This window comes from Bos mutus, chromosome 6 (assembly GCF_027580195.1).
Source record: "Bos mutus isolate GX-2022 chromosome 6, NWIPB_WYAK_1.1, whole genome shotgun sequence".
Lineage (NCBI taxonomy): Eukaryota > Metazoa > Chordata > Mammalia > Artiodactyla > Bovidae > Bos > Bos mutus.
The window spans coordinates 26,182,680-26,197,665 of record NC_091622.1 but is presented as its reverse complement, the minus strand read 5'-3'; the positions used below and the strand labels follow the sequence as shown (position 1 = coordinate 26,197,665).

The 14,986-nt window shown below is 37.0% G+C and overlaps 1 protein-coding gene across 5 annotated transcripts in view; it reads left to right on the top strand.

Moving 5' to 3' along the window:
- Positions 1-14,986, top strand: part of RAP1GDS1 (Rap1 GTPase-GDP dissociation stimulator 1) — a 149,977-nt gene that overhangs the window by 113,763 nt on the left and 21,228 nt on the right. For all 5 annotated transcript variants that reach the window (XR_011464479.1, XM_070372111.1, XM_070372112.1 and 2 more), the window contains one exon: positions 3,356-3,481. Coding sequence is in view for 4 of the 5 variants with exons in the window: in XM_070372111.1 (XP_070228212.1) it covers positions 3,356-3,481 (126 nt within the window). In the remaining variant the exon portion in view is untranslated. The remainder of the gene's footprint in view (positions 1-3,355; positions 3,482-14,986) is intronic.

Genomic DNA, 14,986 nt, shown 5'->3' with positions numbered 1-14,986 from the left:
CTGGTATCCTTTATATCTTTCCTAGAAGCTTCTGGAAGGTGTGTTCCAATGAAACAAGGGATATAAATAATAAGACTACATAGGAATCAGGAGACAGGAGATTCAACAGGAAAATAGAAGTTTCTAGTAGTATAGTGACATGACAGCCCCAAATTTCCTGTTTTCAAAGAGCAGCCAGTCCAGATTGGGGAAACTTACACAAGATGAAATTAATTGAGCACCTAAAGAGAACGTGCTTATTAAGAAAAAAATCAGACAACTGATGGAAAGTTTGGAGTTGAATTAATAAGTACATTGAAAGCTAATTAAATGAGAAAAAAAAAAAAAAACTAATTCCAAGGAAATAGAAGTAACCCCAGGCCAAATGAAACAGTATATTATTGAGACACTAATTATTTCAAACCAAAAGTACAGTATAATTACATTGTAAAGATGTAGGTTATTGTGGAGACATGAAAAGGAGAAAGTTAGTGCTTCATCTTTCATAGTGAAAGGTCAATCAAAAATACCTAAAACTAAAAGCAAAAATTGTCAATACAAAACGTTATTTAAAGATTTGTAGGTAAATACCAGTGAATTAGCTAAAAGAGCTTTATGTGCTTGTTTTTGAAGAAGAAATGGGAAAGGGAGACTGGATTCTGCTGGTAATATAAGTATTAGAATTAACTCTTTAAAGTATATAATTTTGTTAAAAAATAAACGCTTAAGGGGGGACTTCCCTGGCTGTCCAATAGTTAAGACTTCACCTTCTGACGCAGAGGGTGCGGGCTTAGTTCCTGGCTGGGAAGCTGAGACCCCTCATGCCTCACAGCCAAAAAAAACAAAACAAAACAGGAGTAGTATTGTAACAAATTCAATAGAGACTTTTTAAAAAATGGTCCACATTAAAAAAAAAAAAAAACTTTAAAAAATAAACCTTTAGGAAAAAATCCTTCTTGCTGAAAGTCTGTTAAGGATCTGTGGCATTTAAATCAAATATAATGTCCAAATCACAGATCATGCTGGCTTTTCTCTGTATCCACCTACAGGATATGATCAGGTTTTCTTCGTGAATTCCTGTATTAATCATGGTGCATTGTTCCCTGTGCTGGCAAATGGACTGAATTACTTAACGGTGATTTGGTTTCAGTTTAATAAGTGGAAAAACAAACTATGGATTGGAAAAAAGTGCTACAACTTTTTAAAAAAGAGTTAAGAGTACATAACTAAATAAATGATGTCTATTTCATCTATGATTTTATGTTTCGTTTATTTGAAGAATTGTGAGAAACAGAAGAGCAACCACAAATGTTGAGGAGTTAAATCATTCCTGTTTAAATCAAACTAACTTTTTAGGGTAAGGTGTTATGTTTGTAAAATTTGATTTCTGAGGGTTTAGGTAGCTTATTAGAAAAGACACCCCACCCTTGCTCTTTTTTTGTAGCACTAAGGAATCTTAGAGTCTTGGAGTGGAGTCTCATCATTTTGGCCTAGATCTGGTACATGTGCCAAAAGCAGGGTAACAGTAGAGTAAATCAAAACTTTTAAGCAATATAAGTATTTGTTCTCCATTTTCTTTTACAGTTGAATTTGTAATATTTTTTATTTGATATTGGCAGAGATTTACCAGAAACGAGAGAATAGAATGTAACTCTTGGATTTACTTGTTTTTTCCAACATTCAAAATCAACACATTTCTTTTGAACACTTGCTCTGTACTAGGCACCACACTGTATACTGTGTCCGTGCTAGTCATGCTCTCAGGCAGCTTATATTTTAGTAGGTGATGTAGAAACTTATTTCTAAGATTAACTTATAAATAAGCATGTAATTGTAAGTTATAATAATTGCTCGTATGAGGACATAATTGAATGAGGTAAGGAAGGAATTTAAATTACAGATGTACATTCTAGGTGGGAAGGAACATTTCAGACAGTTAAAATCTCGAAATATTTATCTTCTTCAAACTGTACTTTACCTTTCTCAGAAAGCTGCTGGTGGATGCCTCCACTGAAACTAAAAAACTGAATGTGAATGAACATAGATAATAGAGTATCTAATACAGGAAGGAGAAGAAGATATCCATCAAGATGATGAAAAAGAAATTCCAGGATGTTGGTGTGCCCAGCCAACATGGAGAGCAAGCAATCTCAACTAGATTGATTGATTCTCTGAGAGAAACTTTTAGATAAATTGATAGGATATCTGACGCAGCAAAAGAACTGAGAATCAGAAAGGAAACAGAATGGATTCTGGTTGTATTTTGGAGGTAGATTGATAGATTTTGGTTATTCTTTGGATACACTGAGTGAGAACAAGTGAGCAGAGACCCCCAGGTTTCTGCCTCTGTGGCAGGTGGGTAGGTGGCATGTTTATTCACTAAATTAAGGAAGTCTGGAGAAAGAACAGAGATATCAGAATATCAAAAGTCTACATTAGGCATGGTGTTTGAATGCTAGAAAGATATTCAAATGGAGATGTCAAATGGCCATTTAAATAGCCTGGAGTTAAGAAGAGGGCTAGAGATATGATTGTATAAGCATCAACATATATGTGATATTTTTATGCTTTGGAAAAAAATTAGATTGCTTGGGGTGAGAGTAAGAATCAAGGTAAGAAAGCCGAAGATGAAGTCTTAAGGAACTTGAATTTATACAGGTCTGGTGGAAAGGAGGAGCACGCGAAGGAGACTGCAGAATGTAGAGGCGGGCCAAAACTGGTCTGAGGTGGGTTTAGGTATGCCTGTGAGTTGAGGAAGTAGAGACAGTGCGTGTAGGCAGTGCTGTCAAGACACTTGTTTGTGAAATTCAACAGACTGGATGGTAGCTTCATAAAAGTGGAGTAAAGGGATGGTATTTGGTTTTAATATTGCTTTTTTTGTGAGAAATATTAGAGCATATTTAAATGCTGAGGATGAGGCTCTAGAGTGAAAGGTCGGAGGTGGTGAAGAGACAAGAAAGAAGGCATGTCAGGGACAGTGTGAAAGTATACCGCTCTAATGGTATAAAGACAAGTCACCTTTAATTCAGCCATGTGAAATGCAATCTGTTATGAGTAATTTTTCTTCTTTGGCTAAAAGCCTTGAAACTATGAATTTATAACGGTAATTTTACCATTGCTATGGTTACCTATATGTTATGCTAGCAAACATTTTTTTTATAGCCTTGAATATAATTGGGTCAGAACATCTTAAAGCTTTAGACATTTTTCCTCTACAGAGGCATTAAAAAAAAAAAAAAAGGACTGTTTCTGTATTTGAAGAGTGTTTGCATTTATCAGTAATGATACAAAATGACCAAGCATTGAAAGTAATAGAAAAAAATTTCTGTGCTTAATTTTGTTTTTTTACTTTAAATTTTCCTCTTATTTTTTACAGAGTCAAGTAAAGAACAGTTTGCCAGCACAAACATTGCTGAAGAGCTGGTGAAACTCTTCAAGAAACAAATAGAACATGATAAGAGGGAAATGGTTTTTGAAGTTCTTGCTCCATTGGCAGAAAATGGTGAGAAAATAAATGCACATCTTAATTTCTGATCATGTAGGCTTTTTCCATTTTTTCTAATATTATTTAATTGCCAGCTATTTAACTCAAATTCCTTTCTTTTATTAATGATGTGATACAAGTTTTATTTCGGATATCTCTAACTTCAGCCACATTATCTATCTCATAAGTATACATATATTGGCCAAAACTATTTTCCAAATTTCTTTGATTTTAAAATCTTGGGAAAAGTGGTTCTGTAGGTTACAAAACCATAACTGGTTCTTATGCCAGTCTGGAAAATGCAGCTGAGAGGCTCTACTCCACTTACATACCCTTGCAGGGCAAAGGCCATAAAAGTTGGAGCACCCAGCCTACCAACGGTGTGGACACTGAGGATGAGGCTCTAGCGTGAGAGGTTGGAGGTGGTGAAGAGGCAAGAGGGAATGAGGAGGGCCTTTAAAAGAGGCATGTCAGGGACAGTGTGAAGTATACCACATTAATGTATAAAGTAATCTTTATACCAGTTAGGCAAAAAATCTTAAGGGATACACTGTAGGAATAAGAGGGAACCAGAGGAAACAAACCATCCCATAATAATTTTTCAAATACATTGTCTAGCACATAATCAGAGAGGACGTGAGGAGACAAGACATTGTAAGCAAGAATCAGCACAAAGAACAGGCAACAAATATCCAGATACTGGAATTATTAGACATTGACTCAAAACAGGTATGCTTATTATGTTCAAAGAGTTAAAAACAAAGTTGAAAATTTTAGATAGAAACTAGAAACTATAAAAAGCAGAATAGCTGATTTGAAAAGGAAATAATTGGAAATTCCTGAATTGAGAAATACAACAAAAATTAACCTAATAGATGAGTTTGATGGCAGATTAAATATAGTTAAATTAGAGAACCAGTGAACTGGAAGACAGAATAGAAGGAAATCCAGAATGAAATCCAGAGAAAGAAAAGGACCAATATACATAAAAGAGAATAAGAGGGAAAGGGACTCATATACATTTTTTGGAGTCCCAGAAAGAAGGGAGATGGAAAGGTAGAAGTTTGAAGAGATTTTGGCAGAGCACTTGTCAAAAATTATGAAAGATATCAAGGATTTAAGAACCCCAGTAATTTTAAAACATTCAAAGAAATATACATTTAGATATGTCATATTGAAATTGAAAAAATATATATATATAAGGACAGAATTTTAAAATTAGCCAGGAGAAAAATAGATTACCTTAAAAGAGGCAAAAGTTTGACCTCTAACTTCTTGACAGTCGCAAAGAAAGCCAGATGACAGACATGTTCTGTGTGCTGAAAGAAAATAAATACAACCTAAAATTCTAATCCCAGCGTAACTACCTATCAGAACTGAAAGCAAATGAAGATGTTTTCAGATTAGAAACTGTGAAAGTTCACCACCAACATATTCTCACTAAAAGGAAATTATAAAGGATTTTTGTAGATAAAAGGAAAATGCTGCTGCTTCTGCTAAGTCACTTCAGTCATGTCTGACTCTGTGCGACCCCATAGACGGCAGCCCACCAGGCTCCGCCATCCCTGGGATTCTCCAGGCAAGAACACTGGAGTGGGTTGCCATTTCCTTCTCCAATGCAGCAAAGTGAAAAGTGAAAGTGAAGTCGCTCAGTTGTGTCTGACTCTTAGCAACCCCATGGACTGCAGCCTACCAGGCTCCTCCATCCATGGGATTTTCCAGGCAACAGTACTGGAGTGGGGTGCCACTGCCTTCTCCAAAAGGAAAATGATTCCCCCCAAAAAAGTAAACTGAGTCCAGAAAGAAGGTTATAGCTGCAGGGGAGGAAAAAGAAGCAAAAAAAAAAAAAGCAGTAAATATGTATGTAAATCTCATGAATGTTGAATATACAAAAGATTAAAAATAATTCATTGTGAAATTTAAAGTGTGTGTGTATATATATATGTATATATATTTTATATACCACAAAATGGAGGAGGCAGGAGGAGAAGGGGACGACAGAGGATGAGATGGTTGGATGGCATCACCGACTTAATGGACATTAAGTTTGAGCAAGAGTTTGAGCAAGCTCTGGGAATTGGTGATGGACAGGGACGCAAAGAGTCAGACACGACTGAGCAACTGAACTGAACCACAAAATGAGTGTATAAATCTGGAGACACATAAAAGTGAAGAGTTCCAAGACACTTGTATTATCTGGAAGAAACTACTATTAGATTCTGATTAATGATTCCAAATTTTAAGGTGAACTAGAATAATTTTTGAAACCAAATGCAACTAATGGAAAGGTTTATGGAAATAATTTTTTTAAATACAGCATCAACTAACAGAAGAACAGAGAGCAAAGGGAACATGGAACAGGAGGTAAAAATAGGGATGAAAAAATATACTAGATTTATGACACAGAATTTTGGTAATTACATTAAATGTATGTGCCCTAAATGCTTTAGTTAAAATTATGACCAACTGTTAACTGAATTTTTAAAAACCAACTAAACAAGCAATACTTCTTAAGTATGGGGAGATTTAAAAGACTGAAAAAATACACCATTCAAAGTTGAAAAAGGCTGAGATAGTCATATTATCAGTACTATCAGGTAAAATAGACATTACTGTTAAAAAAACTTGCTAGAGATAAAGGTGACGTTATCATGATGAAAGATCCAGTTCACTTGGAAGCTATATAAATACATATTATCCCAAAAGATTAAAAGCAAAAGTATTCAGAACTATGAGGACAACTACATATCCACAAATATCATAGGGCAAATAGACTTCTAAAAAATAATAGTATAGAAAATGTGGACAACATGATTATGAAAATTGATTTAATGGACATACTTGGAACCCTGCACCTTGTTTCAGAACCCTTGCAAGTACATATGAAACATTTAAAATGTGTATACTTCTCATGGAAAAAATTTTAACAAAGGATTGCCATTTTAGAGTATGTCAGAGTTTTTTTTTCCCCCTAATAATGAAAAATTAGAATGAAAACACTATCTCAAATCTTTTATGATGCATGTAAAGCCATACTTAAAGTGATCTTTTTTTTCGCTTAAAAGTATATAATGGAAAATGAAAAAAGCCAAAATCAATAAGCTCAGTTTTAATCTCAGGAATTAGTGAAGAAAAACATAAATGAAACCCAGAGAAAGTAGAAGGAAGGAAACACAAGGAACTGAAATTAAGGAGCTAGAAAATATGTAACACAATATAAGCATATACTGGCCAATGTTGAGTCTGAAAAGATGTCATAGAATTGGTAAATCCCTAGTAAGATTAATCAGGAAAAAAAAAAGGGGAAGGTACAAATAACCAGAGTCAAGAAAATAGATCTCACTACAGATATTACAGATACTAGAAGAATGTTATAAAAATTTGATGCCCATACATTTTCAAGTATGGATGACACAAGAATAGAAAAGTCGAGTAAACTTACCTTAAATTCTTTCAAGGAATAGGAAACGCAAATATACTCACTAATGTATTTTGTGAAGCTAATAAAATACCATCAAAAACCATAGTAGAATAAAAATTAAAGGCCAGTCTCACCATGAACACAGATCCAAATTCCCATAAACTTTTAGCAAACAATTTCCAATAATATATTTAAAAATCATCATACTAAATTGGATTTATTCTGGAAATGTAGTTTATTATTCCAAATGCAATCATATATTTAATCACATTAAAACTTAATAGGAAAATCATATGATCTTCAGTTCAGTTGCTCAGTCGTGTCTGACTTTGTGACCCCATGGATTGCAGCACACCAGGTCCCCCTGTCCATCACCAACTCCCGGAGTTTACCCAAACTCATGTCCATTGAGTCGGTGATACCATCCAACCATCTCATCCTCTGTCATCCCCTTCTCCTCTCATCTTCAATCTTTCCCTGCATTAGGGTCTTTTCACATAAGTCAGCTCTTCGCATCAGGTGGCCAAAGTATTAGAGTTTCAGCTTCAACATCAGTCCTTCCAGTGAATATTCAGGACTGATCTCCTTTAGGATGGACTGGTTGGATCTCCTTGCAGTTCAAGGGACTCTCAAGTCTTATCCAATACTACAGTTTAAAAGCATCAATTCTTCAACACTCAGCTTTCTTTATAGTTCAACTCTCACATCTGTACATAGCCTTGACTAGACGGACCTTTGTTGGCAAAGTAATGTCTTTGCTTTTTAATATGCTGTCTAGGTTGGTCATAACCTTCCTTCCAAGGAGTAAGCGTCTTTTAATTTCATGGCTGCAGTCACCATCTACAGTGATTTTGGAGCTCCAAAAAATAAAGTCTGCCACTTTTTCCCCATCTATTTGCCATGAAGTGATGGGACCAGATGCCATGATCTTCATTTTCTGAATGTTGAGCTTTAAGCCAACTTTTTCACTCTCCTCTTTCACTTTCATCAAGAGGCTTTTGAGTTCCTCTTCACTTTCTGCCATAAGGGTGGTGTCATCTGCATATCTGAGGTTATTGATATTTCTCCCAGCAATCTTGATTCTAGCTTGTGCTTCTTCCAGACCAGCAGTTCTCATGATGTACTCTGCATAAAAGTTAAATAAGCAGGGTGACAACATACAGCCTTGGCGTACTCCTTTTCCTATTTAGAACCAGTCTTTTGTTCCATGTCCAGTTCTAACTGTTGCTTTCTGACCTGCATACAGATTTCTCAAGAGGCAGGTCAAGTGGTCTGGTATTCCCATCTCTTTCAGAATTTTCCACAGTTTATTGGGATCCACACAGTCAAAGACTTTGGCATAGTCAATAAAGCAGAAATAGATATTTTCTTTAACTTTCTTGCTTTTTTGATGATCCAGCGGATGATGGCCATTTGATCTCTGGTTCCTCTGCCTTTTCTAAAACCAGCTTGAACATCTGGAAGTTCACAGTTCATGTATTGTTGAAGCCTGGCTTGGAGAATTTTGAGCATTACTTTACTAGTGTGTGAGATGAGTGCAATTGTATGATCTTATCATCCAGAAAAATCATTTCATAAGATTAAGCATCCATATATGGTTTTTAAAAACTTCAGAAACCGTTACTAGAAGAGAGTGAAGAGAATATATAACCCGAATTCTATAGAAAACATCACACTCAGTGGTAAAACAAAAAGCATTCCTTCTAAAGTTGGGAATGAGAAGGATCATCCCCATTTTTATTTCTTATTGTATTGTAGAAACTATCCAGTGCTATAGAGTAAAAAGGAAAGAAAAGATATTGGAAGGAAATAAGCTATCATTTTTCATAGATGATATGATTACATCCAGAATACAAAAGAATAGGTTAATCTTGAAAATTAGAATTTGGTTTGCTAGCCAAAACAAAGAAAAACATCTGAAAACCCAAAGCATTGTATTTTTACATACCAGCAAAAACAGAAAATACATTTTAAAAATACATTGTTTACTATAGTATAAAAAACAAAATATTTAAGGGAATTCCTTGGTATTCCAATGATTAGGACTCTGTGCTTTCACTGCTGGGGGCCCTGAATTTGATCCTTGGTCTGGGAGCTAAGATCCTGCAAGCTGAGTGGCTTTAAAAAAAAAAGAAGTACTTCAGAATAGATTAATAAAAGATGTCTAAGATCTCTGGCAGAAAAGTGTAGAAAATCATTAAGAGAAACTAAGATCTAAATAAACAGAAAGCTATATGTATTCTGTAATGATGTTATATCGCCCCATACTGATCTGAAGACTTAACTGCAGTTCTCATCAAAATCCCAAAGACCAGGAATAGTCAAGATAATGTGAAGGAGATCAAGTGAGCAGAACTGGTTTTACTTCATAACAATAAAATATTGTTTACTTCATAACAATCAGAATGAAACAAGTTAAACTCTATTATATTTAAAAGGCAATAATGTAGTATTATTTCAAAGATGGACAGGAAGACCGGTGGAACAGGATAACCCAGAAACAAACGGATGCATTAGTAGATGTCTGTTTTACTAAGAAAAAAAGGTACCACTATGGAGCTATATGGAAAGGACAGTTTGTTAAATAAATGGTGCTGCTAAGTCGCTTCAATTGTGTCCGACCCTGTGCGACCCCATAGACGTCAGCCCACCAGGCTCCCCCGTCCCTGGGATTCTCCAGGTAAGAACACTGGAGTGGGTTGCCATTTCCTTCTCCAATGCATGAAAGTTAGAAGTGAAAGTGAAGTCGCTCAGTCATGTCCGACTCTTAGCAACCCCATGGACTGCATCCTTCCAGGCTCCTCTGTCCACGGGATTTTCCAGGCAAAAGTACTAAAGTGGGGTGCCATTGCCTTCTCTGTTAAATGGTGCTAGAAATGTACAAAATACAATTGGAGACACACATACAATCCCACTTTTTACTATGTTAAAAATTCATTTCAGATACATTATTGAACGTAAAAGTTGAAATAAGAAAGTTTGTCTTAAAACATGAGATAGGAGAATATCATCACAGGCTTGCATACAGAAAATTTTCTTATGTCACAAAAAGCTTAACTAAAAGGAAAAAATGATAAATTTGGTTATTTTAAAAATAAAAATTTGAGAAAAGCATGACAGTAGATGAGCTGATATTTACAACACATGTAACCAGCAGAGGGCTGATGTGTACAAAATGTAGAAAAACACACCCAAATCATTAAGAAACATGTAGAAAATTCAGTGGTGAAAATGTGCAAATGATTTAAGAAAGCCCTTGACAAAAGATAAAATCCAAGTAGCTAATGAACACATGAAAATATGCTCAACTCATTAAAAATTAGGGAATGCAATATAAAACCACAATAAAATACCACTCTGTACTCACTGGGAAAAATGGTATTACCAAGTGTTGACGAAGTGTGGAACAGTGGAAACTCATTAAATGCTGATGGGACTATAAATTGGTACAATTTGGAGAACAGTATCTATGGAGTTAGAGATGCGTGTTCCCAGTGATCCAGAAATTCTGCTGTTAGGTGTATACCCAGAAACGTGTTCGTGTACACCAGGAGCCATTCCGGGAATGTCCATAACAGCATTGTTTATAATAATGAAATATTTAAACAACTTGCATCCACTAACAGTAGAATAACATGGAATATCCATATTATGGAAAAATACACAGTTACAGAAAGGAATGAAGATGAGATCAGATCAGATCAGTGGCTCAGTCATGTCAGACTTTTTGCGACCCCATGAATCACAGCACACCAGGCCTCCCTGTCCATCACCAACTCCCAGAGTTCACTGAGACTTACGCCCATCGAGTCAGTGATGCCATCCAGCCATCTCATCCTCTGTCGTCCCCTTCTCCTCTTGCCCCCAATCCCTCCCAGCATCAGAGTCTTTTCCAATGAGTCAACTCTTTGCATGAGGTGGCCAAAGTACTGGAGTTTCAGCTTTAGCATCATTCCTTCCGAAGAACACCCAGGACTGATCTCCTTCAGAATGGACTGGTTGGATCTCCTTGCAGTCCAAGGGACTCTCAAGAGTCTTCTCCAACACCACAGTTCAAAAGCATCAATTCTTCAGTGCTCAGCCTTCTTCACAGTCCAACTCTCACATCCATACATGACCACAGAAAAAACCATAGCCTTGACTAGACGGACCTTTGTTGGCAAAGTAATGTCTCTGCTTTTGAATATGCTATCTAGGTTGGCCATAACTTTCCTTCCAGGGAGTAAGCGTCTATTAATTTCATGGCTGCAGTCACCATCTGTAGTGATTTTGGAGCCCAGAAAAATAAAGTCTGACACTGTTTCCACTGTTTGCCCATCTATTTCCCGTGAAGTGATGGGACCAGATGCCATGATCTTCGTTTTCTGAATGTTGAGCTTTAAGCCAACTTTTTCACTCTCCACTTTCACTTTCATCAAGAGGCTCTTTAGTTCCTCTTCACTTTCTGCCATAAGGGTGGTGTCATCTGCATATCTGAGGTTATTGATATTTCTCCTGGCAATCTTGATTCCAGCTTGTGCTTCTTCCAGCCCAGCATTTCTCATGATGTACTCTGCATATAAGTTAAATAAACAGGGTGACAATATACAGCCTTGACGTACTACTTTTCCTATTTGTTCCTGAAAAGGAGTACGTCAAGGCTGTATATTGGAACCAGTCTGTTGTTCCATGTCCAGTTCTAACTGTTGCTTCCTGACCTGCATACAGATTTCTCAAGAGGCAGATCAGGTGGTCTGGTATTCCCATCTCTTTCAGAATTTTCCACAGTTTATTGGGATCCACACAGTCAAAGGCTTTGGCATAGTCAATAAAGCAGAAATAAATGTTTTTCTGGAACTCTTTTGCTTTTTCCATGATCCAGCGGTGTTGGCAGTTTGATCTCTGGTCCCTCTGCCTTTTCTAAAACCAGCTTGAACATCTGAAAGTTCACGGTTCACATATTGCTGAAGCCTGGCTTGGAGAATTTTGAGCCATTACTTTACTAGCGTGTGAGATGAATGCAATTGTGTGGTATTTTGAGCATTCTTTGGCATTGCCTTCCTTTGGGATTGGAATGAAAACTGACCTTTTCTAGTCCTGTGGCTACTGCTGAGTTTTCCAAATTTGCTGGCATATTGAGTGCAGCACTTTCACAGCATCATCTTTCAGGATTTGGAATAGCTCAACTGGAATTCCATCACCTCCACTAGCTTTGTTCGTAGTGATGCTTTCTAAGGCCCACTTGACTTCACACTCCAGGATGTCTGGCTCTAGGCCAGTGATCACACCATCATGATTATCTGGGTCTTGAAAATCTTTTTTGTACAGTTCTTCTGTGTATTCTTGCCATCTCTTCTTAATATCTTCTGCTTCTGTTAGGTCCATACCATTTCTGTCCTTTATCGAGCCCATGTTTGCATGAAATGTTCCTTTGGTATCTCTGATTTTCTTGAAGAGATCCCTAGTCTTTGCCATTCTGTTGTTTTCCTCTATTTCTTTGCATTGATCGCTGAAGAAGGCTTTCTTATCTCTTCTTGCTATTCTTTGGAACTCTGCATTCAGATGTTTATATCTTTCCTTTTCTCCTTTGCTTTTTGCTTCTCTTCTTTTCACAGCTATTTGTAAGACCTCCCCAGACAGCCATTTTGCTTTTTTGCATTTCTTTTCCATGGGGATGGTCTTGATCCCTGTCTCCTGTACAATGTTACGAACCTCATTCCATAGTTCATCAGGCACTCTATCTATCAGATCTAGGCCCTTAAATCTATTTCTCACTTTCACTGTATAATCATAAGGGATTTGACTTAGGTCATACCTGAATGGTCTAGTGGTTTTCCCTACTCTCTTCAATTTAAGTCTGAATTTGGCAATAAGGAGTTCATGGTCTGAGCCACAGTCAGCTCCTGGTCTTGTTTTTGCTGATGGTATAGAGCTTCTCCATCTTTGGCTGCAAAGAATATAATCAATCTGATTTTGGAGTTGACCATCTGGTGATGTCCATGTATAGAGTCTTATCTTGTGTTGTTGGAAGAGGGTGTTTGTTATGACCAGTGCATTTTCCTGGCAAAACTCTATTAGTCTTTGGCCTGCTTCATTCCGTATTCCAAGGCCAAATTTGCCTATTACTCCAGGTGTTTCTTGACTCCTACTTTTGCATTCCAGTCCCCTATAATGAAAAGGACATCTTTTTTGGGTGTTAGTTCTAAAAGGTCTTGTAGGTCTTCATAGAACCGTTCAATTTCAGCTTCTTCAGCATTACTGGTTGGGGCATAGACTTGGATCACTGCGATATTGAATGGTTTGCTTTGGAAATGAACAGAGATCATTTTGTCGTTTTTGAGATTGCATCCAAGTACTGCATTTCGGACTCTTTTGTTGACCATGGTGGCTACTCCATTTCTTCTAAGGGATTCTTGCCCGCAGTAGTAGATATAATGGTCATCTGAGTTAAATTCACCCATTCCAGTCCATTTCAGTTCGCTGATTCCTAGAATATCGACATTCACTCTTGCCATCTCTTGTTTGACCACTTCCAATTTGCCTTGATTCATGAACCTGACATTCCAGGTTCCTATGCAATATTGCTCTTTACAGCATCAGACCATCACCAGTCACATCCACAGCTGGGTATTCTTTTTGCTTTGGCTCCATCCCTTCATTCTTTCTGGAGTTATTTCTCCACTGATCTCCAGTAGCATATTGGGCACCTACTGACCTGGGGAGTTTCTCTTTCAGTATCCTATCATTTTGCCTTTTCATACTGTTCATGGGGTCCTCAAGGCAAGAATACTGAAGTGGTTTGCCGTTCCTTTCTCCAGTGGACCACATTCTGTCAGATCTCTCCACCATGACCCGCCCATCTTGGATTGCCCTATGGGCAATAGTGTAGATGAGCCCTATAAACATATTAAAAAGCCAGCACTGAAAAATATATGATTCCATTTATGTGAAGTTTAAAAAAAAGCTAAAATTAAGCTATAGTTTTTTAGGAATGATTATTTGGTGAAACTGTAAAAGTATGGATAAGTATGGATATGTATGGATATGGTTACCTTTAAAAATCAGGGTAGGGATTTGAAAGGGATGGATATGTGACAGGAAAAAGTCACAGGGGTTTCTCAGGTTCTTGGTAATGGATTTATTGATTTAGGTGATAGTTCTGTGGTTATTTAATGTATTTAATAATAATAGTTGATCAAGTGTAACGTAAGGACTTCCTTGATAGCTCAGTTGGTAAGAATCCACCTGCAATGCAGAAGAAGACCCTGGTTCGATTCCTGGGTTGGAAAGATCCGCTGCAGAAGGGATAGGCTACCCACTCCAGTATTCTTGGGCTTCCCTTGTGGCTCAGTTGGTGAAGAATCCACCTGCAATGTGGGAGACCTGGGTTTGATCCCTGGGTTGGGAAGATCCCCTGGAGAAGGGAAAGGCTACCCACTCCAGTATTCTGGCCTAGAGAATTCCGTGGGCTGTATAGTCCATGGGGTCACAAAGAGTCAGACATAGCTGAGCAACTTTCACACTTAAGCATAACATATATTTATGCACTTTGTTGAATTTGTGGGATTTTTCCACCACTTAGAAAAGATTTTTAAATATACATTCATACAGATATACGCATGCATATATATATAAACCATGATACATAAATGGTAGTGATATAAGTAGATGTCCTTGGGCAGAATGGTACTGTAAAAGTGTGCTAGGCTGTCTTCTTTGGCAGCATGCCTTGCTAATCCTTTTTAATAAGGCATTTTAAGCATCCCGTATATATATGTGATTACAGTTAAACTGTGAGAAGAAAGATCTCATAGTTTAACCTTAGCACATGTTATGTTTTCTGCCTTCCTTTGATCTTATGGGAGAAATTTATTTTTCATCTCATTTGGTGGTTTGGCCAAATAGGAAATTTTCATTGCGACCTTCAGGTAGTTTTATGCCAGAGAACGACCTGTAATCTTCCTTGTAGTATTTCATAATAACTGTTTTTATTTATTTGTTTTGTTCTCCACTATCTTCACTTGTGTTTTATAACTGTGAAGTGGACTGAATGATAACTTTGAACATTTGTGTCTGGACTGTCCTTAGCATATCATCCTTGGTTTTCCTTGTATGCAAAGGAG